This window comes from Suillus subaureus (genome assembly GCF_016647635.1).
Source record: "Suillus subaureus strain MN1 chromosome Unknown BJ212scaffold_26, whole genome shotgun sequence".
Classification (NCBI taxonomy): domain Eukaryota; kingdom Fungi; phylum Basidiomycota; class Agaricomycetes; order Boletales; family Suillaceae; genus Suillus; species Suillus subaureus.
In genome coordinates, this window is record NW_024538582.1 from 259533 (window position 1) to 285413 (window position 25881).

Here is a 25881-nt window from a genome sequence, read left to right on the forward strand (position 1 = left end):
TCGACACTACATACTCTACTACATAATTCATATGCATCAATTGCATCGCATGTGTCTTCATTCTTCATTCTATTCTAACGGTAGAATTCCATCTCTGCAGGTTATATACATTACTACACCATGCATGGCAAATACAAAGTGTATAAATCGCGCGCCGACAACAGAGATGCCAGACCGACATCATAGCAACAATGCAACAACCAACCATGTTTGACTACTCAGAGATTCGACCGAGTGATATCAATATAGCCCCACAACACGTGTATATATCGAATAGATCAAAAATCAAAGTCGCAAGTTGCATGTGATTGGAAAATGCATATGAATGATGAGGAAAACCAAACTCAACTTCGCCGTTTGACACTACTGATTCCTTGGCATCGAGTTCATCGACAACTTCAGTGGGATCATTGAGAAGGTGAAGCAATTTCTCAGTATCAACGAGGCTTTGGTTGATTGTACGGTATTTGCCGCTGAGCTTCGAAAGAGCTGGTGTGCATGACATCAGCATGGTTGTGATTGGAAGACGTCGACTCTACACACGAAAGAGTTAAGGTACTCACCTACTCATAATAGGTGATGAACATCACGATATCACTATATATTACTATCTCCTCGTGATGCGCGATGCGACGATCAAAGAATCGACCGGAAGACCGGATGTGATGACGAGCGTTTGTACGAGGTTCAGGAGGTTGAGAGATACTACAAGCGTGATCGGCATTTGCGTTCGCGATTGAAATGAAAGACAGGTTTGGTTTGAAATTTGAAACAAGACATAATTTTTGAAATGAGATGAGACGGAAACACTCACGAACGATCCTCTCCTCCAAACTCTGATACTCCCCAATAGCCTCCATATACCTCTGTGCCTCATACATCTCCCCTCGAAATACCTGACAGTCTCATAGTTAAGGAGACAATCCGTATAGATTCCGCGAGTGACCTGAGCATGCATGCAGTTAGGATTCACTTCATAGTCATAGACAAAACGAAGGAGCACCGAGGACTCGCCACATTCCGGTTGAATGACCTGCATTTCAATATTATCAGTACTCGAATCATAATAATGAAGGCCTAAACGATTCACGATGGCAATTCAATGCCCATTTGCTCCAGCCCTCTTACCACGCGTTTGCGCCTCTCTTTTTACCTGTAGGAATGATGCAGATCAGTGTGAGTAAACCACAAATGTGAGAAAGCAGACAAACTATTGTAGCGCAAGTGGTGCACGTCCCATCGCCCTGCAATCCCCCAAACCGACTATGGCAAGCTTTCAGATGCGAGGCCATCTGAGTCAGAGCCTGCTTACATAGTGGCACGTCGTCGAGGGAGAATTGGCTGCGACCATCAAGAATAGAGTCGATACATTTAGGAATGTGAAATAAGATATCAGGAGGGTCACTGAGGGCAGAGGAGCCTGAGGAGCCCGAGTCGTCCGATTCTGTATCTGCGGAGATCTCCATCTGGGGCACATAATCTGAGTCATACATGGTCCTCTCTGAGTACTCCAACTCGCGAGAAGACGGCCGGTCAACTTCGTAATACACCCAGTATAACCCACAAGCCAACACCACACCAAGCGACTGGAGAGTATGATCAGAAGCAAATGCATACATAACTTGCTTGGACACTTGTGAGTTTAGAATGCGGTCAAAGGTAGTGGCTTCGAGCGCTGGCTTGACTTCAACAGTCAGGATAACACGCTGTTGACTATGGCGGGGCGGAAGTTCCTGTGGTTGAATGGCACGATGGAGTACTTGGACAAAATCAGGTATCTTAACAGAGCGTTTGGAAAGTTGAAGGTGCTGAGGTGGGGGGGGAGATACTTGCATATGGTTACTAGCAGGTGATGATGAATGACTGGACGGTGTAATATTATGATCAACATCAACATCGTAGGTCCAGACGAGTGAATATTGAGGGATTGTCGAGCAGGCTGTTGTTTGGGTATTGGAGTGTGCAAAAAGGTATTGGTTCAAGCAGATGTTCCAGACTGCATACCAGGGGCATTCCCTCTGGCTCAGGTCGTTGGCGGCGGCATCGATGGCGAGATATAATTCAAGATCGGCGTTAACGTTTGCCATTAATATTGTGAGACTAGTGATACTGAAACCGTGCTAGTGAACCTGTTCTTGCGTTGTTTGGTCGAAGTTTACATAAATTTGGAGTGCCAAAATAAGAGTCCATCCTGCTCAGCGTTCCAGCATTATGCAATGAACTCAAAATCATCTTGAACATGTCTCAGCGATTACAAAGCCTCGATGGAGTGATGTCTAGCATGCAGGTGTGTCCAGGTGTTGTTTGTTGATATCCCTCTCAATTGCTCTTGTGCAGCCTGGTGAAGCCAAGCAAGACGAACGGTGCGATTCTGGACATACCAAACCGTCCAAGTCAAACCGTATCAATATAACCCTTCCACCTCCGCAACGTAATGCTCAGATGTACGGTTACTACATATCTCAGGAGTGGCTTTATGAGACTGCTCGTTCCTTCCTCGCCAAGCTACATCCCGACCTTTCCGAAACCAACGCCAGGACCAACGCCAGAGCGAACCCCAGTTACAGCTTCAACAAGAACTTCCACGTTCAATCGTTGTCAACGGCATATGCAACACTGCCTCCTGGACAGATAGTTCCAGCGGAATACATAGTTGATGGTGTCGTTCTCGTGCTGTACATCTTCAACGACCAGCCAGGCAGTTATGATCGGCGCCCTACTCAGAAACAGGTTGATGAACTCACTAGGTTCGTGGGCAGAGAGCCACAGTGGTGGGTAGACGTTTTGCCAGCAAGGTTCTGCAGATGAACTATTGGATTCGCGGAGGAACCATGCCGAGGCTGGACTAGGGGTCAAGCACGATGTAGAAGGTATCGTCTAAGCATGCAATGTATATCATCATTGAAAACCAACCAACGTGATATGACCATATTTGCCTTATAAGGTCGAGCGAAATTCCTGAATCCGTGTGTATGATTGATCACGGCCTCGAGGCGATAACATACACACGAAACAGTGTTCTGCAACATGGCTGCCGGCTGGCCCCCTTACTGAACCCCAATAAGCGCCTTGCGGTTATCAACCAGCCTCACTTCCCTCCTGCAGAGTAGTAGCCCTACTACCCCACTGGCATGAAGAGACTCGCACCTCAACAGTGAGTCGTCTCTAATAATGTCTCTCGATCTTTCATCATATTTTGTAGCGATATCCCAAGCGACTTCACGTCTCAAATTTCCGCGTTGAAACTCGGGGATCCATGCACATCTGGTTCGTTTGGCGCCGTCTATCGGCGCACCATCAATACCAGCGAGGGCACAAAAGAGGTTTGTCTGACCATCCTGCCTAAGCTCCTGAATCCTCCATTTGATATCCATCAGGTCGCAGTAAAGGTGTTCAAGATCGATCCTGGGAGAGCTGTGGAGAAATATGAGAAGGTCAGTCATCCAACCGGAGTTTGGCAACTCAAATCACACTTCGCTCAATGGACCATGTAGGCAATGCATCGGGAACTCAAGGTGTGGATTAGACTGTCAAAACATCAAACTATCGTACCGCTACTTGGCACCGCACACGTCGGGTCTCCATATCCTGCTCTTGTTTCGCAATGGATGCCCTCCGGAACATTGTATATGTATCTCGAGAAGCAAGGTACAATAACCGCTTTGGATAAAGCTGAATTGGCGAGTCTCTTGTTCACCAATCACATTCGTCAGGCATTGATCGATTTTATGCTACAAGGTCAGGGGCGTTGCCAATGGCCTCAGATATCGTTCGTAGACTGCTATCCTATTATTATTTTTGTTCCTGATGTCTACCCAGTTCACTCGGAGAATGTCATTCACGGAGACCTTCATCCCGTATGTACGGTCGTCTCCCCGTGGATGTTACGCTCATTCATAAGCCTCAGGCAAATGTCCTTATAGATGGTGCGGGGAATCCACGTCTCACAGATTTCGGTCTCGCAACAGTCGTAGGGGACGCAGAGTCGCAGCTGAATACGACGACGGCAAACCGCAGCTTCAATCCTCAATGGCGTGCGCCTGAGGTCATTGGAATCGACCCGGAGGCTGAAGTTGTACAACCGAATTTTAAGAGTGATATATATTCTTTTGGTGGTGTCATGTTCTTTGTGCGATCCCTTTGTTTTTCTGTAGTTCTATCCTAAGCTTTCTCCTCTCAGGTCGTTTCGGGGGGTATACCGTGGAAAGAGAAGAAAAACTCAACTCACATCATCATTGAGCTATTGAAAAAAGCGACTCCTGCTCGTCCCGACAACGTTCTTGACGATCACTGGAACTTAATTCACAAATGCTGGTCTTGGAACCCAGATGATCGCCCGGAGGCAACGGAAGTCGTTAGTTTCTTTGCAAGGAAAAACACTACCATCTCCCCCACCGACCTACCACTAGCACTAGCAGAAGATCTGACAGGTCAGATCTTCGGTACGATAAACGACTACGTCGCCAGTGGTGCATTCGGAAACGTCTACAGATGTAAATGGAGACGGTGGTCGGACTCTGTCAAGGTCTGGCTAGTGGGCAGTGCCGACGTAACTTGCTGATCAGCCTGTTCATTATCGCACTACAGGTCGCAGTAAAAGTCTTCAGGCATCACATAGATTGCACCTCAAAGCAGGACTTGAGAGTGAGGGTTAATGTATGTCTGTTCTGAACATTATTTTATCTGGATTCGCTAGAAGTTTCGACGAGAAACTGCAATATTGGCACACCTCATCCACGACAATAGCGTCACACTTTATGGAACGACAGAGGGGTTCGGGCCAACCACAGCCCTTGTCTTTCGGTGGTTTCCGGACGGCACGCTGTTCCGTCTGATCACAGAACAGGGTGCTACATTAACCATTAGATCCAAATTGAAGCTGGTAACTTAAACCTGTTTAGCTACAATGGACCTAAATTGAATTATCCTTATTCACTAGCTTCACGGCATAGCATCTGGGCTCTACTATCGTTTGTATTCTCTTCATGGTTGTCTTGTTTCAACTGATGAACCTTGCTAGTTAGTTCACTCTTTTCCCGTTGTTCACGGTGGCATTACGAGTGTGAGTGCATCTTCTTCACATTCAATTGCACTGACTAAACAATGCAGTTCAACGTTTTGGTAGATCTCAAGGATGGAGATTACAAGGCTTGCCTAACGGACTTCGGTTTATCAAATGTTCTCTGTGCACATTTAAAAGAACGCCGAATTGAAGGATCAACTGTTCGGGCTGGTGCAATCAGGTGGGCTGCGCCTGAGTTGTTCAGGCCACATGATTCCCTTTCCGATATCAAACCAACCACGCAGAACGACATGTATTCCTTTGGTCGTGTCATGTTCCATGTAAGTGTAAGCGTTTCAAGTCCACAAAATCTATATTTGATGTATCATTCATCCCAGTTGTTGACTCTGATTGTTCCTTGGCATGACATTGACGAGTACAAAATCGTTCAAAAAATCCAAAAAGGAGAGGATATTCCGCGTCCTGAGATATCCGACTCAACGTCTGATATTACGGACGCCCGCTGGAATCAGATCGAGCAGTGTTGGTCAGTTGATCCAGCTGCTCGCCCATCTGCCTTCATGGCCATGAACTTCTTAAAGAGCGAACTGGAGGCTTTGGCTGCTGACGTAGGTTCCTGAACTTGTCTCGTCACGCAGGGGCTGAATCTTGCTCTCACAGAATGACCTAAGTGTATTCGGACTTCCCAGCCATGCGATAGAAGCTCGGGTAATTTTATCAGTTCGTAGTTAGAGTAATTTGACCACAACGCTCGTCAATTATGCTGAAGCTGTGATCACATAGGATCTACAGTATCCAAATCTTCGCAAACCATCGTTCCGTCGCCAAGTCTAAGATATCGTACCCTCTCTCAGGCTTCCATGCAAGTGAGCACCTACTGATGCCATCGAGTCTTGCATACTAATCCTTCCATGCGGCAAGGTACACTTAGGTCTAGCTCCTTTGAATGTGTTGCTTTTTGGGGAGACTGGAGTTGGGAAAAGCTCTGTCATCAACTTGATCATGGGAGTAGATGTTGCACAGACGTCGCCAGACGCAGCAAGCCTGCACACTGCAACATACCTCCCACGAAGTCAATCTTGGACCCCACACTTTCAAACTTTGGGAAGTTTCGTCGCTCCAATCAATGGGTTTTTTCCGGACCTTATTCACAAAATGGCGCCTGAAAAAGTCATACAAAAAATTGTACAGAGACGATAGTGTCTACCTCCTCTTGTATTGCATAAGGGGGTCGAGGGCCCAGAGGGCACTAGTCAGGGATTATAAATTTTTCACCGACATAGTCGGCTCTGCCTCCACTGCGGCAGGCGGCGTACCAATCGCCGCTGTGGTCACCTCCTTGGAAGATCATCCTACGGACATGGATAAGTGGTGGGCGAAGAACGAAGACAACCTGAAAAGCCTCGGGATGCGGTTCTCCGCACACGCTTGTATCACATCGCTCCCTGACGAACCAAATGCATCACCCATGATGCGCGCACGTCGACAGCGATCAGAACAAGCTATCCGCAGTCTCATTTATGACCCCTATCAAACAGGTACCCAGACACCTCGCAGTTCCAGGCCAGCTTAAGTTGTCAAGCTTACTTGTGCAATACGGTTCTCGAATGTTAGCCTCAGGTTACTACGCATGCTACTTTATGGTCCTCCAGCTCATACACCGCTACTCGTACAATGTAATTGCTTCAGTCTTCCCTCGTTTGTCGCTACACAATACAGCCTACTACATACGATACGCATAGCAAATACAGTGTATAAAACGCACGCCCACAACAGATCAAGATCCCGGACTAACATCAGAGCAACAATGCAAGAACAAAGTTTGACTACCGAATTTAAAGCAGACACTCGACCGATTGATATCAATATAACCCTTCGTCTCATACCCCTCTGCGAAACTCATGATACGTTCATGCACCTGAGCAGCTTGAGCGCTTGAGACGATGGTGTTTTCGTCAGGGGAATGGTAGAAGGCTGGCCATGAGCGATGCGAAAGAGATAAGGTACCCACCTGCGTGTGATAGGTGATGAACACCACAAAACCACTAGTATTACTCTATCCTCTCGTGATGCACGCGTGACGATCAAAGAACCGACGAGAAGAGGATGAGCATTTGTACAAGGTTCAGGAGGTCGAAAGGTACTATAGGTGTGATTAGCGCTAGCGTTCATGATTGAAACGAAATGCAGGTTTGGTTTGAAAATTTCAAACAAGATGTGGTTTTTGAAATGAGATGAGACGAAAACACTCACGAACAGCCCCATTCTTTAAACTCTGGTACTCCACAATAGCCTCCATATACCTCTGCGCCTCATACGCGACCTCTTGAAACACTTGACAGTCTCACAGTTAAGGAGACAATTCGTATGGATCCCGCAAGTGACCTGAGCGTACGTGCAATTAAGGACCAATTCATAATCATAGACGAAACGAAGCAATACTTGGCACTCACCACATCCAGCTCATTCATCCGCCTCTAAATCCTAGTCCTATACCTCGTAAGCACGATACTCGCCCAGATATAAGTCCCCATCACGATACCAACCATAACCCTCAACGCAAGTTTGAATCTCACAACAAACACAGCGAGCGCAACATATACATCCACGAATCCAGGAATTACTGTGAACCCAATAGGCTCACCAATGCGGTTTATTGCGCTTCCTCTATCGAGAATACGGAGCAGCTCACCCGTCTTGCATCTCGTATGCCAACTGAGAGAAAGAGTAAGAACATGGTTGAATGAAAGCATCAACATGTTGCGATCGCTGTATTGCGTGAGTGGAATTCAGAGTGCGTCGCGGATGGCTGTGAGACCGCCTGAAGAAGCGAAGAAGCGGAATGGGACGTAGAGAAGAAGCAATGCGTTGACTATAGGTTCGAGAACAGGGACGAGGAAACAGATTAAATGGTTAATTAGTGTGATAAAATGCAAGGGAAGTACGGACTGCGATGAATTGCAAGTGTCGGATGGTGGGAGGGCCAGAGATGGGATGTGATGCGAGTTATGCGGGTGGAGAGTTCTCGTCATGAGGAATCGACAGTTATTTCGCGCGGGGTTGTCTGTGAAAGCGTTAGGTTGCGCCACAGCTGAGATTAGCAGCTCTGGCATATACTGACTAATTAATTATTGGAAACACAGTGGGTAGTAGGACTGCTTCTGGTTATGCGGGTCTAATGATCGATCTGATCCATCATGGCCTCGAGGCGATACCGCACACGCCAAGCATGTTCTGCAGCATGGCTGCCAGCCCCGGGCCGAGTGTGCAATGTGCATGTCCAGTTACGCAATGTTGTGAACCCAGGTGAACCCTTGGTCCGACTTCAACCCACCTTCTCACTGACCGATTGCAGCTGTCTTCCTTATAGCGGCAGACCGGACTCACGAGCAGGAAGACAGTCATTCCCTTCTTATACGCCCTCCAATCCATAGCCAAAGTTGGTATGACAGGTCTTGTGCCTGTCGAAGAGTGAGGGTTTCTTCAATAATGCACACTGCCTTGTCTGAATTCCAAGTTTTCATGTTTCGCAGCAATCCAACTTCTATCAATGACCTCACATCTCACATTTATGGCAAGCTCGAGTCTCCAGTAGCAGGTGGATCCTTTGGTCAGGTTTATCGGCTTATCATCGAGACTGGCAAAGGCAAAGCGGAGGTCTGTCTGATAGCTTTCGCAAGTTCATCGATCGTCCGTCTAACCCCCATTAGGTCGCAGTGAAGGTCTTCGTAGTTGATCATCCAACAGCTATGGGGAAAATTAAAAAAGTCAGCGTGTGCCAATTCAAACGTCATTTTGCTCAACATGGTCTATCTAGAGAATGTATCGGGAACTCAAGGTGTGGCTTAGACTGAAACACCCGACTATCGTGCCGCTACTTGGCATCGCAAATGTCGATTCTTCATTACCGGCTCTCGTTTCACAATGGATGCCATTCGGAACATTATATGTCTATCTCGAGGAAACAACCCTTACTGCTTCCGCTAAAGTTGGTTTAGTGAGTCGGTTGTTCACACCGATCGCATTCAAAGAGCGTTTATCAATTCTCATTCTTCTAGGTGAAGGGCGTCGCTGACGGTCTCAACTATCGTTCGTCGATTTCTACCATGTCTTCCGTTTTGTTCTTGACGTCCACCCAGTTCAATCAATGAATGTCGTTCACGGGGACCTTCACCCCGTATGTATGTTGGTCTTTTTGTGCATACCGCGCTCATTCACAAGCCTCTCAGGGAAATGTACTCATAGATGGTTCTAGGAATCCGCGCCTCACTGATTTTGGTCTTGCAACAATCGAAGGAGATGGGGAGTTACAGTTGAATTCGACCACCGCCGAACGCAGTTTCAATTCTCGATGGCGGGCGCCTGAAGTCATCGGACTCGAATATGATCCTGAAAGACCGACTTTCATGAGTGATATATATTCTTTTGGTGGTGTTATGTTCTTTGTGCGATCTCTCCCTTTTCTTCAGGTCTATCCTAAGCTTTCTCCTCTCAGACCGTCTCGGGGGATATCCCATGGAAAGAAAAGAAATCGCATCAGATCTGCATTGCGCTGTCAAAAAATGCCACACACGCACGACCTAATAACATGCTCGACAATCACTGGAAGCTGATCCAAAGATGCTGGTCTTGGGAACCGGGCCATCGCCCAAGGGCCGCAAGAGTTCTTCAATACATCGATCAGTTTAGGACCGATAATTCACAGGATCGACAACCTAAGTTGCCCAGTCGGGGACTGGCAGACTTGACGGGCCAGATTGTTTGTACAATGGGCGACCTTGTCACTGCAGGTGATTTTGGAATAGTTTACAAATGTAATTGGAAACGGCCGACAGGTTCTGTGAAGGTCTGGACATTGCTGGTGTACAGTGATATGTTTATTAATTATCGCGCTGCAGGTTGCAGTAAAAGTCATCAAAGTTGACGTGCCAGAGCTAGATTTACAGGTGAGAATCTGTCAAGACTTCTGCTTTGTATACCATTGATTTGATAGGGAGTTCGACGCGTGGCTGAGAACTGGGCTGCCCTCACACACGACAACATCGTTCCTGTGTTGGGGACGACAGGAGGATTTGGGCTTGCTCTAGCTCTTGTTCTTCCATGGTTCCAGAGCGGTACACATTGGACATTAGATCGAGGCTAAATTTAGTGAGTCGCTGTTTAGGTATAACTTATGCGTCTTAACTTAATTTTCGTGTCGTTAGCTCCATGATATAGCGTCTGGCCTTTCCTATCGTTCGTCCTTCTTCCATTCTAAGTTTGCTCCCACCGACATGGTTGCCGTCAGTTCATGGGCTGGGTATGGTTCATGGAGACATTACGAGTGTTAGTTCATCTCCTTGACATGAAACTTTTCTGACGGAGAGTTCCAGTCCAACGTTCTAGTTGACATCAAGAAAGGAGAATACGTAGCGTGCTTAACAGACTTCGGTCTGGCGACAGTTCTCAGTGGTCGTTTAGGTGACCGCACAATCGGATCAAATGTTCGAACTGGTGCCATCAGGTGGATCGCGCCCGAGTTGCTGAAGGCCGATGACCAACCTGCACCAACCACGCAAAACGACATGTATTCATTTGGTCGCGTCATGTTTCATGTGAGATTTGTAGATCCACAAAACTTACGTACCTTTAACATGATCGTCTGTGCGCAGGTGTTAACACTGGTCATTCCTTGGAATGGTATAAACGACATGGTAGTTCTTCAAAGAATTCTTGGAGGAGAAGACATTTCTCGTCCTGCGACACCCGATGTGACAACCGCACGCTGGAATGAGATTGCACAATGCTGGTCGTGTGATGTATCTGCTCGTCCTTCTGCCACAATGGTCATCAGCTTCTTGAGGAGCGAGCTGGAGGCTTTGACAGACGACGTGTGTTCATGAGTAATCTCCTCGCGCAGGACCGGATCCTTACTCTCCCTTACAGGATATCTCTGTTGGCGGAGTGGGAAAAAGTCATTCAACCGCAATATTTGATGCAGAGCAAGGAAATACATCCATTAATGTTATGCCCTCCAAATCCAAGGTCGTGCAGAGTGGAAAGCGTCAACGCACTTTGACAGCCATCGTCAATACTGTCACACTCTCAGGCTCCCAAAGAGGATCCAGGTTGGGGAGAACAGTGACTACGGCAGCGTGTTCCGATGCTGTCTATGATGATCACTGCACCTCGAGTTAACAGGACGCAGGGCAGCTCGCGGGGAACACAAATGTCCCTGAGTGCATCACCCAGTCTAGGGATGCCGACTCACAGGTTTGACAGTCCACTGGTATCCCAATCTGTGACAGATCTTGATGCATTTTACTTAGGCATCCACCTCGGAACCCTCACCTCTGTAGGGTGCTCATACTGAAACAAGTCTTCATTGATTCAGTTCCCTCATTTTTAGTCCCGAAATACAATTGGCGCTGGCAGAAGATCTGACAGGCCAGATCTTCGGTGCGAAAAACGACTACATCGCCAGTGGTGGATTCGCAGATGTTTACAAATGTGAATGGAGACGGCCGTCGGGTCCTGTCAAGGTCTGGCCAGTGGGCAGTGCCGGCGTAACTCGCTGATCAGCCTGTCCACCATCGCACCACAGGTCGCAGTAAAAACCTTCAGGTATTGCGGGGATTTCCCCTTAGAGCAGGACTTAAGAGTAAGAGTCCATGTTTTTCTGTTCTGAACACTATTTTATGAGGTTTCGCTAGAGGTTTCGACGAGAAACTGCAATATGGGCAAACCTCGATCACGACAATATCGTCACGCTTTATGGAACGACAGAGGATTTTAGGCCAACTACAGCCCTTGTCTCCCAGTGGTTTCCGGACGGCACACTGCTCCGTCTGATCACAGAACAGGGTGCTACATTAACCATCAAGTCCAAATTGAAGCTGGTAACTTAAACTTGTTTAACTGCAATAGATCTTAGCTGAATTATTCTTGTTCACTAGCTTCACGGCGTAGCATCTGGGCTCTACTATCGTCTGCATTCCTTTCACAGTCGTCTTGTTTCAACTGATAAGTCTGCCGTCAGTTCACCTTCATTCTTTAACCGTTGTTCACGGTGACATTACGAGCGTGAGTTCATCCTCTACATTTAATTGCACTTACTGAAAAACCCAGTTCAACGTGTTGGTAGATCTGAAGGACGGAGATTACAAGGCTTGCCTAACAGACTTCGGTTTGTCAAATGTCATCTGCGGACGCTTCAAAGACCACCCAATTGAAGGATCGTCTGTTCGGCCCGGTGCAATCAGGTGGGCTGCGCCCGAGTTGTTCGGGCCTTCCGATATCAAACCGACCACGCAGAACGACATGTACTCTTTTGGTCGTGTCATGTATCATGCGAGTTTAAGCATTCCAAGCCCACAAAACCTGTGTTTATTATGATCATTTATTTCCAGTTGTTGACTCTAGTCATTCCTTGGCATGGTATCAAAGATATCAGAGTCTTTCAAAAAATCCTCAGTGGAGAGGATATCCCGCGTCCTGCGATATCCGACGCAACGTCTGACGTCACAGACGCTCGCTGGAATCATATCGAGCGGTGTTGGTCAACTGATCCATCTGCTCGTCCATGTGCCCTCACAGCTATGAATTTCATAACAAGGGAACTAGAGGATTTGAGACAAGATGTAAGCTCTTGACTGATTTCGTCACGTAGGAGTAGAGTTTCTGACTCTGACAGGATATCCTTGTTGACGGGGTACAGGAAAGTGATCACAGTGCATACCCGGCGGAGCAGGTATGAACTCGCCAGCTTGTGGTTGAAGTCATTCGGCTGAAATGTTTATCAACTAGGCTGGCATTTCGACCGCACCGCCGTTTCGGTCTTCCCCGCGAACCCTTGTTCAATCACGCAAGGCCGCTCACTCTAGTCCCCTAGCATACCATCACTTATCTACAGTGAGCGTCTAATGGTGCATTGTTTTTACGTGTACTGATCCTTCCGTGCGGTCAAGTCACTTGCCGGTTCTGGTCCTTTGAATGTGTTGCTTTTCGGGGAGACTGGAGTTGGGAAAAGTGCCATCATCAACCTGATTACGGGACGCGACGTTGCGCAGACGTCGCCAGATACAGAAACCTGCAATCTCGAACATACTTCCCACAAAGTCACTCTTGGAGATCGCTGCTTCAAACTTTGGGAGGTTTCCTCACTCGAATCAATGGGTTTTTTTCGGACTCTTTCTGCAAGATGGCTCCTTAAAAAGTCGTACAACAAGCTGTACAGAAATGACGGAGTCTGCCTTCTTTTGTATTGCATGAGGGATTCAAGGGCCCAGAGGGCACTGCTTAGGGACTATAAATTTTTCACTGGCTACATTATGATCTTTCAAGGTACTCTGGCAGCTCATACACCGCTGCTCGTACAATGTAATTGCTTCAGCCTCCCCTCGTTTGTCACTACACAATATAATTTACTACATACGACACGCATAGCAAATACAGTGTATAAAACGCACGCCCACAACAGACCAAGATCCCGGACTAACATCAGAGCAACAATGCAAGAACCATGTTTGACTACCGAATTTAAAGCAGACATTCGACCGAGTGATATCAATATAGCACCACAACACAAGTATGTATCGAATAAAACAGAAATCCAAGTCGCAAGTCACATGTGATTGAAAAATGCATGTCATTGATGAGGGAAAGATGATGATGTGTCGTGGCAGGGGTCGTTAGAAGTAAGGTGGTCAGAACATATGGCAGTGAAAGTAAAGGGACAGGAAGGAAAAGGAAAGGAAAGGAACACAACAATGAAAAGAGACGGGAATCAGAGAGAAAGGAGGAACTTCTAGATAAAACTCTTCCTCTTCTTCTTCTTCTCTTCTTTCTTCAAAGCAGCCTCGGTCTGCGGCTCATCCACGCTCGCTCTAGCACTTCCAGTAGGAGGCGTAGATGCGCTCCCACTCGCAGTTCCAGCACCACTTCCGCTGCTCGCCATACTCGCCTCTCGCAAGCTCGTGTCCCGGCGTAAAACACCAGGTAATTTCGGAGCTTTACCGCTGAGACTTATCTTCCTCGCAAGTCTCTGGATGTTATGCGTCGAGAGCGCTCTCTTAGGCTCAGGCGAACTTGTCCGCGGAGGCGTAGCCACTTTCGCGTCAAACGTAACACTCGCGCCTTGTACATGCGCAGGTATGGCTGAACGCTCTGGATAGCTGTGGATGGAAGGCGCGTCAGACGTGGATGCCGTTGTCGGGAACGTTTGGGGTGCGTCGTCGGTTACGGGGAATGATATAGGTGCGTCTGGTTTGACTTGTAGGGATGATGGGACGACTTGAGGAGAATCGATAACTACGCGCTCTTCGACTGCTGTGCTGCGTGTTTCAGAGTCGGGAATGTCGACGACAGGGGCATCGTCATCGACGTCGTATCCAGCTGGGGTTTTTGGATCTTCGGATGCGCTTATTTGGTCTGCCCACATGGATGCAAAGAGGCCATTGAGTTCAAGGAGCTCCCTATGTGAGCCCTGTTCAACGATCCTTCCATCCTTGAGAACCATAATTCTTCACAGGAAAACAAATCAGCACCGCATCGCCAAGAAAACACCCAAAAAAACACTCACAAATCAGCCCCCTTAATCGTACTCAACCGATGCGCAATACTCAAACAACTCCTCCCATCCACAAGTCTCCCAAGCGCACCGTCTAACACCCCGCGCTCTGTCGCACTATCCAACGCACTTGTAGCCTCATCCAAAAGCAACACCCTCGGATTCTTCACCATAGTCCTAGCAATCGCCACCCGTTGTTTCTCACCCCCACTCAGCCTCACGCCCCTCTCCCCAACCTTCGTCTCATACCCCTCTGGGAAACTCATGATACGTTCATGCATCTGAGCAGCTTGGGCGCTCGAGACGATGGTGTTTTCATCAGGGGGAGTGGTGGAAGGCTGGCCATAAGCGATGTTATACCCGATGCTGGCGTTGAAGAGCACAGGATCTTGGGGTACGACGCCTATTGCGCGACGCAGGCTTGAGAGCGTTACCGTGCGGATGTCTTGACCATCGATTAGGATACGTCCTGAGCCAGGTTGGAGGTCGTAGAAGCGGTAGAGGAGGCGCAGGATTGTGCTTTTGCCTGCTCCGCTTTCGCCAACGAGAGCAACACGTCCGCCGCGGGGAAGCTTGAAGGAGATATTGTGTAATGCAGTAGTTTGATGGTCGTAGGAGAAGGTTACGTTGTCTGTGGTGGGTTAAAATGGATGCGTATGGGAATGGAGGGTTACGTACCAAACTCAACTTCGCCGTTCGTGACTATCAATTCCTTGGCATCAGGCTCATCGACAACTTCGGTGGGCTCATTGAGGAGATGAAGTAATTTCTCGGTATCGACGAGGCTTTGGTTGATTGCGCGATATACGCTACCTAGATTCGAGAGAGGGAAGTAGAGCTGGCGTGGCCCAAGGACGTCAGCTCTGCACCATTGTCACACAAAACAAAGTCCCACCTGCGCATAATAAGTGATGAACACCACAAAATCGCTAGTATTACTCTGTCCCCTCGTGATGCGCGACGCGACGATCAAAGAACCGACCAGAAGACCGGACGTGATGATGAGCGTTTGTACGAGGTTCAAGAGGTTGAGAGATACTATAGGTATGATCAGTATTCGCATTCGCGATTGAAATGAAACACGGGTTTAGTTTGAGAACGAGAAACAACTTTGGCACAAGACGTGGTTTTGAAATGAGACGAGACGAAAACACTCACAAACGACCCTCTTCTCTAAGCTCTGATACTCCCCAATAGCCTCCGTATACCTCTGCGCCTCATACTCCTCCCCACCGAAATACTTGACAGTCTCATAGTTAAGGAGACAATCCGTATGGATTCCGCGAGTGACCTAAGCATGCATGCAATTAGACGACTTCGTAATGACAAACAAAACGAAGTAGCACTGAGCACTTACCACATCCCGCTCGTTCATCCGCCTCCGTATCCTAGTCCTGTACCGCGTGAGCACGACACTCGCCCAGATATAACTCCCCATCACAACACCAACCACAACACCCAACGCAGGTTCAAACCTGAAGACAAACACGACGAGCGCAACACATATGTCCACGAGTGCAGGAATCACTGTGAACCCAATAAGCTCCCCAACGCGGTTTATTGCGCTTCCTCTATCGAGAATACGGAGAAGCTCGCCAGTCTTGCGCTTCGTATGCCAGCTGAGAGAAAGAGCAAGGACATGATTGAATGAGAGCATCGACATGCTACGATCGCTGTATTGCATGAGTGGAATCCAGAGTGCATCGCGGATGGCTGCGAGACCGCCTGAGGAAGCGAGGAAGCGAAGCAAGACGTATGTGATTAGGTATGGCCATGGGCTTGCGCCGAACGCTGAGACTGGAGCTACGCCTGGAGTGTCGAATGTGGTGATGAGTGCGCCGAGCGTGAGAGGAAGAAAGGCATTGACTACGCGACCCAGAATAAGGATGAGGAAACAGATTAACTAGGAAATGGTCAGCTGGTGTGATAGAATGTAATGGAGGTACATACTGCGATGAATTGCAGCTTGGGATAGCGGGAAGGCCAAAGATGGGGCGTGATGCGAGATATACGAGTGAAGAGCTCCCGCCATGAAGGATCGACGGCTACTTCGCGTGGGGTTGTCTGTGGACGAGTTAGATTGCGCTACACTAGGTTAGGACAGCCCTACTTACCTTGGTTGGCTCTCGTACATCTGGAATTGGAGACGCGCTGCGGGTAGTAGGACCGCTTCTGGACGTAAAAGTGCCGTATTTACCGGTACTACTAGGACCATCAGGGTCGGCATCTTCTGGTTGCAACAGCAACGAATCGTGAGGAACGTGCTGTGATATCAGAGGAGCGGTCTCATCGGCTTCTTCTGTGTAACCATTTGATTGCGCAGTAAGATAAATGACACGAGGGAAGAAGAGCGCCACAAGGAGAGGAAGGAGTGCAAGCACTCGTGCGAGTGGTAGAACACCATGCAAAAGATTAGGTATGCATGACCGGAGGGGTGATGTGCACATGTGATGCGGGTCTGAATTTAATTGATTGATAAGGTAAATGAATTGAATGATAGAAGCGAATAAGAACGGACCTGTTCCAATCAAGGAGAGGACGACCTGGACGATGTCGAGTGCAAGAGCGACAGCTATTGCAATCTTGACTCGACCCCGATTCCAAATCTCATCGTCGCTGACGTCCTTCCATGCGCCAAGAGCTGCCAAACCGGCATACGCTAGTAGACCCAAAACACTTGCGGTTTCGATACCAGTGCCTTTAGGCCAAACTTTGTTAAGGACAGCATATACGACGTATGCGAGACCATCTGCTAAGAAAGTGAAAGCGCTGATACTGAGAAGGACGAGAATGAGTGTTCTCCGTGGGACACGAGATGTGACGACGACGGGAGTTATTGGACTTTGATATTGGTGAGAAAGGCGCTTAGAGGATACGAGGGATAGTGTAGCTAGAAGGACGACGGCGGGCGACGCGACACGCGCACCAAGCAGAACGGCGGCGACGATGGGGGCGGATGGCATGGTCGTCATGGAAGATCAAAGCCTTCCAGGGTGGCCCTGTCCGATATTTTTTTGAAGAGTTCGGTTTTTGATATAAGCTTGTGGCTGTGCGAAACACTGTTGTGAAATCACAACGTTAGGCACGCGGCGCGTACACGTCAACTTTAAGTAAACGAGGCAGCAGACGACCACTCACGGGGTGCTGCAAAGGAGTGAATGGCAAAGCTAAGTGACGCTCGATGAAAATCGTTCCAGTATATACCTCGCTAAACACGAATTCTTGAAGCCCCGGGCATCGATTCGGGCGAGAAAATCCGAATAACCTTGCGATTAACTGTGGTTTAGACACGTGGCAGCTAGCCTCACCGTCTCCGCATGTCGTCCTTCTTTGTAATAACCGCTTACCAGGCCTAGTAGCTGCGCATACGGTACAAATAGTACGTCCTCTATTCTACCCTTTCACTCGGATCATGTCTCCTATCTCGTTGTTAATCACTGATGGACGCTCAGCGCCTCAATATGATGCCTGACTTCTCTTCTTAAGTCGCCTTTCATGGTTTTGCCATGTCTCAAAAAGTATAATATCTCTCCGTTCAAATTTCTGTTATCGTCCTGCGATAACAACCCCTTTCGGGCTCGGCGACAGCGCCCCAGCAGGTCCAACACAAGACCGGTTCAGTCCCCGAGGTTGTCGTGTACAGCAACTCTCAGGGTGCCCGACTACATCACCTCATCTGATGCTGTAAGTCTTTCCTGGCCCTCTAGCGCAGGCCGTTGGAGCCGAATTCAAAGCCAACGGGTACAAGTATAATTATCACCTCATACTTCGCGAGCCCCGTCGGTTACATATCATATTCACCCTCTTCGCTCGCATGATAGAGCATCTACAGGTAGCCCTCCCTGCGTCACTCCACCGATGGCCTTGTAAATTTTTTCTGCCCTTGTGGCATCCTGCTCAATCTAGCGCAGGCCAAGCTGAAATCAATCCAACGGGTCCTGGTATAATTACTACCTACTCACGCTTTACGAGCCTTGTTGGCCGCGCATCATATCCGTATGAAGGGAACATCCGAATTTGTTTCCGCTTCTCCCGCTCTACTCGTGTATCTATGCCGCCGGCATTGATACAGATCGCATTTCGAAATAGCTCTTCGTGCTGACATTTCGAAGCGCAGTATGTACCGCCAATCTCATTCCTCTTAATCCCCTCGCCGATTCACGTCACCTCTAGTTCACGTTACCCTTATGTAGATGATTATTAACGTTACCCGGATACTCTCAGCCGATCCACGTCATACCCCTACTAGGGACCAGAACTCGTTCCTCTTGCTTTCCTATTCACTCCGCCTCCATATCTACTTGTGCCGGATCGACACTCCACTTCCCCGCGCACCCCACGCCTCACCTCAACCCCAAAATCCTACCCGTTCACCACTCCAAGCCCTAAACCATACGCACAACTTCCGCATAGAATCATATGAATTAACAACAAAAGAACTCTCCATCACTATACCAACCCAACCTACTACTACATTGGTCATGACAACAACAATGATCCATTGACACCTCGGGCTTATACCCCATGCCCGGGCTCATTTCACCGTCGAATTGGATATGAATGCACAACTCTGATCTCGAGTTGGACGCCGGATGACGTCATCCATGGTTCTGTGTCAATCTTGCTGATGCGATCGGACTGGACTAGGCCGGTTGGCCCGTGCGTGTATAGTACGGGCTAACAGGGGTGTGTCAGTGTCAGTGTGGGCAGTAATGCAGGGAATGTTGGAAGTCAATCCGTCAACATAGTAGTATAGATATTTCTTTTTGTTTGGTGTCGCGTTCACTACCTTCAACGTACTTACTGAATACGGTAACTCCGCTCCAGGTACATTCGCTCGTCTCGTTTTTCCCTTCTTCCCCAGTCTGTTCATACTCGACTGGGGTAAGTCTCACTATATGATACTCACATTCCTTACTGACATAGTACAGGACTTACGAAGTCCTTGTCTCTTTAGACGTGTGACGTCTCTTAGGGAACTTGGTGAGTAGCTAATTATGTAAAGTGTTTTGATATTTTGACAAGTTTGAGCTTGCAGGATGTGCGAAGTAGCCTTTGGGTAATGCACCATTCATCGAGACGCAGCACAACCCGATTTCACTGAAAGTTGCTCGGGTGAGCCGCAGATATCGTCATACGTGCTGATATATATATAATCATATATAGAAAAGGGCTTTCGTTATCAAGTCACATAAGGTCATGTGTAACGTCGGAAACCACCGCAGCCAACGTGAAGCACCCTGAGGATTCTCTGATCCCTAATTTAGAACAGGACCATCAAGTCATTGCCAAAGTTCTTACCACTCTCATATTGTAAGCTGACACCCTCCAACACGTGATTTAACTCTAATTTATACACTTGACTGCTTCTTGGTTTACTTCGACAGGCTTCACATTACAGTATCACGGGAATTTTGAAACAAAAAAAACCATATTTAGTCCTTTGATGTCGAAAACCTTTTGGCAGACATAGCCCTAATCGCGGGGGGGCTTACTCCCGCCCAAACTATCGTTACGGGATTATTGTGATGCGGCCGACTATCAACCCATTTCGAAGAACACATTCGTCACCAGCTGTTTTACCTCCACTAGTACTAGTGCGAGGGGAATTCCAACACGATGGACCCCGGACGCTGGTTGTGGACGGCATCATTCATGGTTCTTGTCAATCTTGCCGATGCCAATCAGATTGAGCTGGTTCTCCCGTGCGCATGCGGTCCGCGACAAGAGAGTCACTGCAGTTGCAGAAAAGTCGGTGAGTGAGTACCCTATTCATGTGATTTGGTGTTCTGATACGTTTGATCTTGCAGGATGTGATATTGGAAGGTGCGACAGATGTCCTTTGAATAATACACTGTATTCAAGACGCAGTAAGTACAAACCGACTTTAATGAAAGTTGTTCGCGTGTACTGATTTAGAACAAGACCTTCAAGTTCTTGTCACAATTCTTACCGCTCTCCCACGTTGCTGACACTCTCCAACTTTAATTTGCACACCTGATTTACTCCGACAGGCTTTCCCATGAAGGGAAACCTTATAATAATGCTGTCGACCATCGATTCATTTCCAACTCGAATAACGTATTCGATGCATCCGATTTTGGGCAGATTCTCTTCAAGTTACGTCGTCTTCTGTTTTACCTCCGCTAGTACTAGTGCGACGGGAATCCAAATTGTCATGCGCTAGGATAAATCTTCATAACTCGTGTCGACACTTTCAGCAGGGCGAAGACGCGTTATCACAACCATTGGACTATCTATTCGCAACCAAATGTACTGGTAAGTACTTGGTTGTGGGTAGATAGTCCAACGTGTGCACAATAATCAAACGTTGTCCAAGGATATTCCGATGTTACGTCATTCTGGCACGTCCAGTCCTCCAACTAGTTTGCAGCGTGCATATACACACTCATTCACCTGCCATCACACTCATTCACCTGCCATCACACTTGCTCCTGACTCTGGTGTCCCCTCAGGTACATAATACGTTCAATACATCGTCGGAAACTATTCACGAGTTGGTGGAGAAGTATGTGGCGTCTGTGGTGAGAAGGGGACAGTGATGTGCTCGCTCGGTTGCATGTATGGATACCACCGAAAATCGACTGCATAAACTCGTATCACCCATGGGTTGAGTATTGTCGTGGGGTACTCTGAACCTCATGCTGGTATGCGACGCCTAACTCCAGCGTATATACGCAGGCTATGATCGCACGTGCTTTGTTTTGATTCAGATGTCCCTCGGCTGCGTAGCACGTTGAGCGTTGCATCGCTGGAAGGTATTCCAGATTTTTCGATTTGAAAGCGATTTGCATCTATGTTACAGTGCGACTTCCACTGTCAGGTCCAGATTAAGAACCATTAATATTGTCGACTGGCTGTAGAAGCCATTTGTCGACACAGTTCACTCAATGACTTGAAGCACTGGAAATAGTAGTGTCACGACTTGTTACAATCTTATTTGCGTTGGTAGACCTCCATCCAACTACAGAACAAGTGACTGGGCATTCCTTCGAACGGACTTCACGGTTTTCCCTACAGACACCCCCACACCAAGAAGAAGACGATTACGAAGCCCAGAAAATGTCACAGAGGGTTGCGCAACTCGTATAATGGAAAAGTAAGCTCATGAGTGCAGACTCTCAAATCATTTGTTTCGTTGAACGAGAGTGAAGGATCACGGGAACTCGCTGATTTGCACAGGTCTGAAATTCCTGGATTAGTCGTACAGGCGTCACAGTTTTCATTACGAACCGATACGTGAAGCCAGAGTTAACTTCCGCATGCTTATCTTACAAAAAGGTCCGTTCAGCATATGGCATGGACGCTGAAATGAAAACGTACTTAAGAGGACGCCGACTTGTATCCTTTGAGAAACAAGGGTAACTGACCCTTTTGGTATACGGTATGGACCGGAGGTCAGATTAAGTCCTTGACTCGCTGGATGTTGCACTTATCTATCAGAGCTGCACTGCAAAATGGGCATATGGAGCCAGGATGGGATGCACAATAGAATTGGATACCTTGATAACACAATTGTTGTTGTCAGGACAGCAAGCCCGTGAACTCGCTCTTCTCTACTACAAGCTTCGCCGTGTTGAACGGAATGAAGCTGATCACCTGAAAATGGACGGTCCCTCGCAAAAAGGAAAAAAATAGGACAATTTCTGTCAATAGAAGGGATGCTGATCATTGGCGTCGTCTGGCGCAAGGTACTGACCACTGCAATAAAAAGACAGCGTGAGGAGTTTGCAATTACTGGGTTCAAAATCTGGACACTGGGAAGCCAGAGGGTGGTACCTGGTATAAGGCGCTAGTGAGAGGCGCAAGTGGAATATACTGGCCCCTGGGAGTCCGACTGTCTGGGACTATGTACATCCGGCAGTTGCCGATTTGGCGTAATGAATTTTCCCCTGATGTTGAACGATTTAACTCTGATCATGACAATTGACGTACTTACCAAAACGTTGGTTTTGTCCTGTGGCCCATGTGTCGCGTGCTCGTAGGCCAAAAAATTGACATTGCATTTTCAAATCATGCCTCTGTTTCCAAAAAAAAAACACTCGTGGGAGGTCTTGCCTGATCTAGCTTGGCTACATCCTGGGCGTTTATTCCACCCTTGTAATAATGGATATCTTGATTTGAACGCCAAGCGCGTTTGGGACGCAGCTGCCAAAGATAGGATGCGCTCGGCTGTTAAATTGAGCATCACAAGATCCGCCGAACGGTGGTTGTCGATCTCCAATAGCTCTCAGCTGAATGCACCTGCTAAAACAATAGATCAAACTAATGATAGATTGATAACTATTGACACCCGTACATGGCACTGCAGACGTCCATATTGCGTGAGCTTCTGCGTTTGAAAAGGCAAAGGGTGATTCAAGAATACGAAATTGCGAGTTCAGGAGTTATTGTGAAAGTAATACATTTATAACTAGCCGTATCACGCAGGACCCTGCAGGACCCGGCATGCCAGGCACGCGGCTGCGCGGTAGATGCCGTAGATGCAGTAGAGGGACCTCCGAAGCGGCGAAAAAGGCGTAGGGGAAATGACCAATGTTGTGAGCACTGTACTTATCCTCATGAGAAAAACAAGCGCAGGCCATGTGATAGACGAATATTATGGGGGGCGTAGCTCCTATGTCAACTCAAAGCACAACAGGTGACACATGACGGTCTCGCAAGTTAACCAGCAGGATATGATATAAGGTGTAAGCCGTGCGTGGGAGGTGGGAGAAGCGCTCCAGGTTGGCGATGAAGGTCAACGAACAGCAATGATTTGAAATCGAACTCAACCCTCAAATTTTTGTTTTGTCTCGAAAAGTTAGTACTCTGAATCACCTGAACGAATTCGGAGCATGCGTTCACGGGACCCTGCGCCCTCTTGTACCCCCATCATTAGCCGATAGACCGGATATTGCTGCCGAGAAATACTCGTTGCACCTACTTGCACCTACCAATTCGATCGTTCTGTCAAGACTAGAACGGTAATTTTTGTTGATAACGGTGCCAAGTCCTCTTCAACGCCGCGGAAATCCCTCCGCTCGGTGACTGCTGAGTGTTAGAAAGAAATTTAAGAACATATGCGAGAGCACGAGCTCTTCAAGTTGGCGGCATCGTCCGTCAGGTTCGCGTCTTGCCACCCATGAGTGAAGGATAGAGTCCGATAGATGTGAAAGATATGTAGCCCGTCAAGCTTGGCAAGTCGAAATACCGGCATTGAGAAGCGGGTCAGATAAGAAACAATGGCTGTCTCCGTCTCGCGCTTGATTCAATGATGAATGAATGCAGATAAGCCTAGCTCCTTTTGATCGCGTTGATGATACAAGGGATTTGAAACAGGTTCTGAAATACGACTTTAACAAACGCTTGATCAGGTCGTCTTGATTTGCAAAAATAAACCGAGTGTTTGAATGTTTTTGAGTCCATGTGTCGTGAGAGAAAACATATCACGGTGTTCTGAATCAGGAGGGCGGAGGTAGCTCGATCAATGCAACCCTAAAAAGGAGATTAATCTAGAGTAGAGTTCAGGCCGGAGTTTGAAATAAAGGGGCTCGAATATAAGGGTGATCGTCGACAAATCCCTTTCGCTCAAACTCTTTTTCGAACCTCCACGTCCCGTTACTGTGTCTTGGTCTCCGTTTCGTTCAGGTCTCGTGTAACAGTTTTCAAGACTTTATTGTATTACCAGTGATCTCCTTCACTATGTCTTCAATCTCACAATCAAGTGCAAAAATCTACGTTGGGTCAGTCTATGCCGTCTGACTTAATTCGCAAGCGCTTCTCCCGTCTCGCGGCGGAGGGGAGCGAAACTGATTCGTTACATTTCTTGTTTTCTGCATGTAGAAATTTGAGTTGGAACACCACTGATGACACGTTGCGCAATGTCAGTTATATACGATTCTGACGGGCGGGCTGTTGATTTGGGCTGCTTCGCTATGTCATCTTCGTCTGAAATTGTTCTCGAGATGCATGTTCTTACGCGTTTTCGGTCTTGGGACCTTGCACAATATAGGCTTTCAGCAGTTATGGACCAGTGATTGACGTGCGCGAGTTATCTTACCCAGTTTATCTTTTTGATTGAGTTGATCCGTTCAGTCTATTGTCATGCGTGACCGTGACACTGGCCGTTCTCGAGGTTTTGGTTTTGTCACCTATGGGACGACTGAGGAAGCAAACCATGCTATTGCCAACATGAATGAGCAAGAGCTTGATGGCAGGAGGATAAAAGTAAACCTCGCTAATCCTCGTAGCTCCGGGACCGGAGGCAGCGGGGGTGCAGGATTTGGAGGTGGTTATGGTGGCGGCGGCGGCGGCGGCTACTCTGGTTCGTAGCAAGTTTGCAAACATAGCAAGCCTTGGTCCTGAACATGTTTTCAGGCGGCGGCGGCGGTTACGGTCAGCAGCCTAGCTATGGGGGTCAGGGCGGCTTTGCTGGAGGTCAACCTGGCTACGGTCAAGGTGGCTATGGAGGCTACCAAGGTGGGTACCACTTCACATATATCTTTCCGTTCTTGATGTAATTTTCAAGGTGGGGGGTATGGAGGCGGTTTTGCTCCGACCGGCTACAGTGGTCAGCAAGGCTATGGTCAGCAAGGTGGGAACGGTAATCCAGGAGGTTACGGCCGTGGTTATTGATCAAGTGTTGATCATCTCTGGCACGTACATTCCTTACTTAATTATCGAAATAACCTGAGGTATGCCTTACTAGCTCTTCACATATCTTCCTTCGGACATTGACATCATATCATGCGTCTCATCCTCGTTTGTCTCGTCCACATCTACACCCTACTCACACATGTCGAGTATTCCTTCTCAACTCTCTCCCTCTCATTTTTAGTCTGAACTCTACTATGATTCAGCTTGTATTTGTATGTTCAGATATATCCATTCCCATGCCCTCGTTCTCGTGATCATAAAGCACCAACCATCATAGTACCTTTCCAGATATGGAAGGAATGACTGACTTCTAAGTATTGGACTAGTTTCCTGGATTTGGGAGGGGTATTTCAGATAGCGCCTTGTAGCGTGTGGCCGACATTTGACAGTACCGATGTTATAAAGACATCCGTTGTACGCCAACTTTGTGGCATTTCTCAAGATGTACCCTATAATCATAAAGTGCTTTCGACTATTCGAATGATCGATCGATGACCAGCTGGGCCCATGACACAGTATGGAGGCAAATAACAGGTACCGTTAGAACAATCATGATGACCGAATGCGAACCGTTGACCTAAAGATTCCTGCACGAACAACAACTTTAAACACAGGGCGACTCTCCAACATATGTAAATCTCATTATGACCCT

The 25881-nt window shown here is 47.8% G+C and overlaps 15 protein-coding genes across 15 annotated transcripts; 9 read left to right on the plus strand and 6 right to left on the minus strand.

The window, feature by feature from the left end:
- Positions 1-122: 122 nt before the first annotated feature.
- Positions 123-555, minus strand: BJ212DRAFT_452480 (uncharacterized protein). Its single transcript, XM_041343236.1, has one exon. It carries the CDS (start codon positions 509-511, stop codon positions 215-217), a length of 297 nt encoding a protein of 98 aa, XP_041190631.1. The 5' UTR covers positions 512-555; the 3' UTR covers positions 123-214.
- Positions 228-946, minus strand: BJ212DRAFT_1369972 (uncharacterized protein; the record flags this gene model as incomplete). The annotated part of the gene is made up of 3 exons (XM_041336246.1): positions 228-489; positions 564-705; positions 774-946. Coding segments are annotated over 2 exons (315 nt in total), but the record flags the coding sequence as incomplete, so codon positions are not given.
- BJ212DRAFT_1369974 (uncharacterized protein) lies at positions 845-2148 on the minus strand. Its single transcript, XM_041336247.1, has 3 exons — positions 1313-2148; positions 1211-1263; positions 845-1153 (listed from the first exon to the last, which is right to left on the minus strand). Exons 1-2 carry the CDS (start codon positions 2085-2087, stop codon positions 1211-1213), a joined length of 828 nt encoding a protein of 275 aa, XP_041190633.1. The 5' UTR covers positions 2088-2148; the 3' UTR covers positions 845-1153.
- Positions 2149-2206: 58 nt separating this feature from the next.
- BJ212DRAFT_1369983 (uncharacterized protein) lies at positions 2207-2941 on the plus strand. The gene is made up of 2 exons (XM_041336248.1): positions 2207-2287; positions 2338-2941. Exons 1-2 carry the CDS (start codon positions 2240-2242, stop codon positions 2806-2808), a joined length of 519 nt encoding a protein of 172 aa, XP_041190634.1. The 5' UTR covers positions 2207-2239; the 3' UTR covers positions 2809-2941.
- Positions 2942-2992: 51 nt separating this feature from the next.
- Positions 2993-4772, plus strand: BJ212DRAFT_453145 (kinase-like domain-containing protein). The gene is made up of 8 exons (XM_041343240.1): positions 2993-3154; positions 3203-3323; positions 3378-3434; positions 3495-3680; positions 3739-3769; positions 3820-3857; positions 3908-4129; positions 4181-4772. The coding sequence occupies exons 1-8, from the start codon at positions 3132-3134 to the stop codon at positions 4559-4561; spliced, it is 1059 nt and encodes a 352-aa protein (XP_041190635.1). The 5' UTR covers positions 2993-3131; the 3' UTR covers positions 4562-4772.
- Positions 4297-6228, plus strand: BJ212DRAFT_453398 (kinase-like domain-containing protein). The gene is made up of 9 exons (XM_041343243.1): positions 4297-4644; positions 4697-4882; positions 4940-4970; positions 5025-5062; positions 5110-5343; positions 5401-5631; positions 5684-5743; positions 5807-5889; positions 5945-6228. The coding sequence occupies exons 1-8, from the start codon at positions 4498-4500 to the stop codon at positions 5855-5857; spliced, it is 978 nt and encodes a 325-aa protein (XP_041190636.1). The 5' UTR covers positions 4297-4497; the 3' UTR covers positions 5858-5889; positions 5945-6228.
- Positions 5935-6666, plus strand: BJ212DRAFT_1369989 (uncharacterized protein; the record flags this gene model as incomplete). Its single annotated transcript, XM_041336249.1, has 2 exons — positions 5935-5944; positions 6067-6666. The coding sequence occupies 2 exons, from the start codon at positions 5935-5937 to the stop codon at positions 6594-6596; spliced, it is 540 nt and encodes a 179-aa protein (XP_041190637.1). The 3' UTR covers positions 6597-6666.
- BJ212DRAFT_452983 (uncharacterized protein) lies at positions 6637-7086 on the minus strand. The gene is made up of 2 exons (XM_041343239.1): positions 7035-7086; positions 6637-6949 (listed from the first exon to the last, which is right to left on the minus strand). Exon 2 carries the CDS (start codon positions 6905-6907, stop codon positions 6677-6679), a length of 231 nt encoding a protein of 76 aa, XP_041190638.1. The 5' UTR covers positions 6908-6949; positions 7035-7086; the 3' UTR covers positions 6637-6676.
- BJ212DRAFT_452982 (uncharacterized protein) lies at positions 7087-7971 on the minus strand. The gene is made up of 4 exons (XM_041343238.1): positions 7570-7971; positions 7477-7500; positions 7277-7408; positions 7087-7166 (listed from the first exon to the last, which is right to left on the minus strand). The coding sequence occupies exons 1-3, from the start codon at positions 7780-7782 to the stop codon at positions 7292-7294; spliced, it is 354 nt and encodes a 117-aa protein (XP_041190639.1). The 5' UTR covers positions 7783-7971; the 3' UTR covers positions 7087-7166; positions 7277-7291.
- A 249-nt stretch (positions 7972-8220) lies between these two features.
- On the plus strand, positions 8221-12925 carry BJ212DRAFT_1483120 (kinase-like domain-containing protein; the record flags this gene model as incomplete). The annotated part of the gene is made up of 26 exons (XM_041340560.1): positions 8221-8340; positions 8394-8494; positions 8557-8680; positions 8734-8790; positions 8841-9020; positions 9082-9112; positions 9163-9200; positions 9253-9468; positions 9519-9869; positions 9922-9969; positions 10017-10137; positions 10241-10348; positions 10409-10617; positions 10675-10893; positions 10949-11143; positions 11204-11275; positions 11332-11357; positions 11412-11544; positions 11607-11663; positions 11716-11901; positions 11959-11989; positions 12042-12085; positions 12131-12340; positions 12412-12642; positions 12696-12752; positions 12809-12925. The coding sequence occupies 26 exons, from the start codon at positions 8221-8223 to the stop codon at positions 12923-12925; spliced, it is 3282 nt and encodes a 1093-aa protein (XP_041190640.1).
- A 68-nt stretch (positions 12926-12993) lies between these two features.
- Positions 12994-13320, plus strand: BJ212DRAFT_1201757 (uncharacterized protein; the record flags this gene model as incomplete). Its single annotated transcript, XM_041329084.1, has 1 exon — positions 12994-13320. A coding segment is annotated over one exon (327 nt), but the record flags the coding sequence as incomplete, so codon positions are not given.
- Positions 13321-13808: 488 nt separating this feature from the next.
- BJ212DRAFT_1301488 (uncharacterized protein) lies at positions 13809-17533 on the minus strand (the record flags this gene model as incomplete). The annotated part of the gene is made up of 9 exons (XM_041333133.1): positions 13809-14523; positions 14583-15201; positions 15249-15408; positions 15466-15608; positions 15729-15861; positions 15928-16473; positions 16521-16634; positions 16685-17028; positions 17089-17533. 9 exons carry the CDS (start codon positions 17531-17533, stop codon positions 13809-13811), a joined length of 3219 nt encoding a protein of 1072 aa, XP_041190642.1.
- Positions 17534-18547: 1014 nt separating this feature from the next.
- On the plus strand, positions 18548-19192 carry BJ212DRAFT_453217 (uncharacterized protein). Its single transcript, XM_041343241.1, has 2 exons — positions 18548-18686; positions 18744-19192. Exon 2 carries the CDS (start codon positions 18764-18766, stop codon positions 19073-19075), a length of 312 nt encoding a protein of 103 aa, XP_041190643.1. The 5' UTR covers positions 18548-18686; positions 18744-18763; the 3' UTR covers positions 19076-19192.
- An 825-nt stretch (positions 19193-20017) lies between these two features.
- On the plus strand, positions 20018-21004 carry BJ212DRAFT_452850 (uncharacterized protein). The gene is made up of 5 exons (XM_041343237.1): positions 20018-20325; positions 20381-20440; positions 20496-20537; positions 20585-20849; positions 20911-21004. The coding sequence occupies exons 1-4, from the start codon at positions 20190-20192 to the stop codon at positions 20755-20757; spliced, it is 411 nt and encodes a 136-aa protein (XP_041190644.1). The 5' UTR covers positions 20018-20189; the 3' UTR covers positions 20758-20849; positions 20911-21004.
- Positions 21005-24075: 3071 nt separating this feature from the next.
- Positions 24076-25705, plus strand: BJ212DRAFT_1370064 (uncharacterized protein). Its single transcript, XM_041336250.1, has 7 exons — positions 24076-24316; positions 24417-24456; positions 24586-24615; positions 24669-24897; positions 24951-25052; positions 25102-25228; positions 25282-25705. The coding sequence occupies exons 1-6, from the start codon at positions 24276-24278 to the stop codon at positions 25206-25208; spliced, it is 549 nt and encodes a 182-aa protein (XP_041190645.1). The 5' UTR covers positions 24076-24275; the 3' UTR covers positions 25209-25228; positions 25282-25705.
- The last annotated feature ends 176 nt before the right edge of the window (positions 25706-25881 follow it).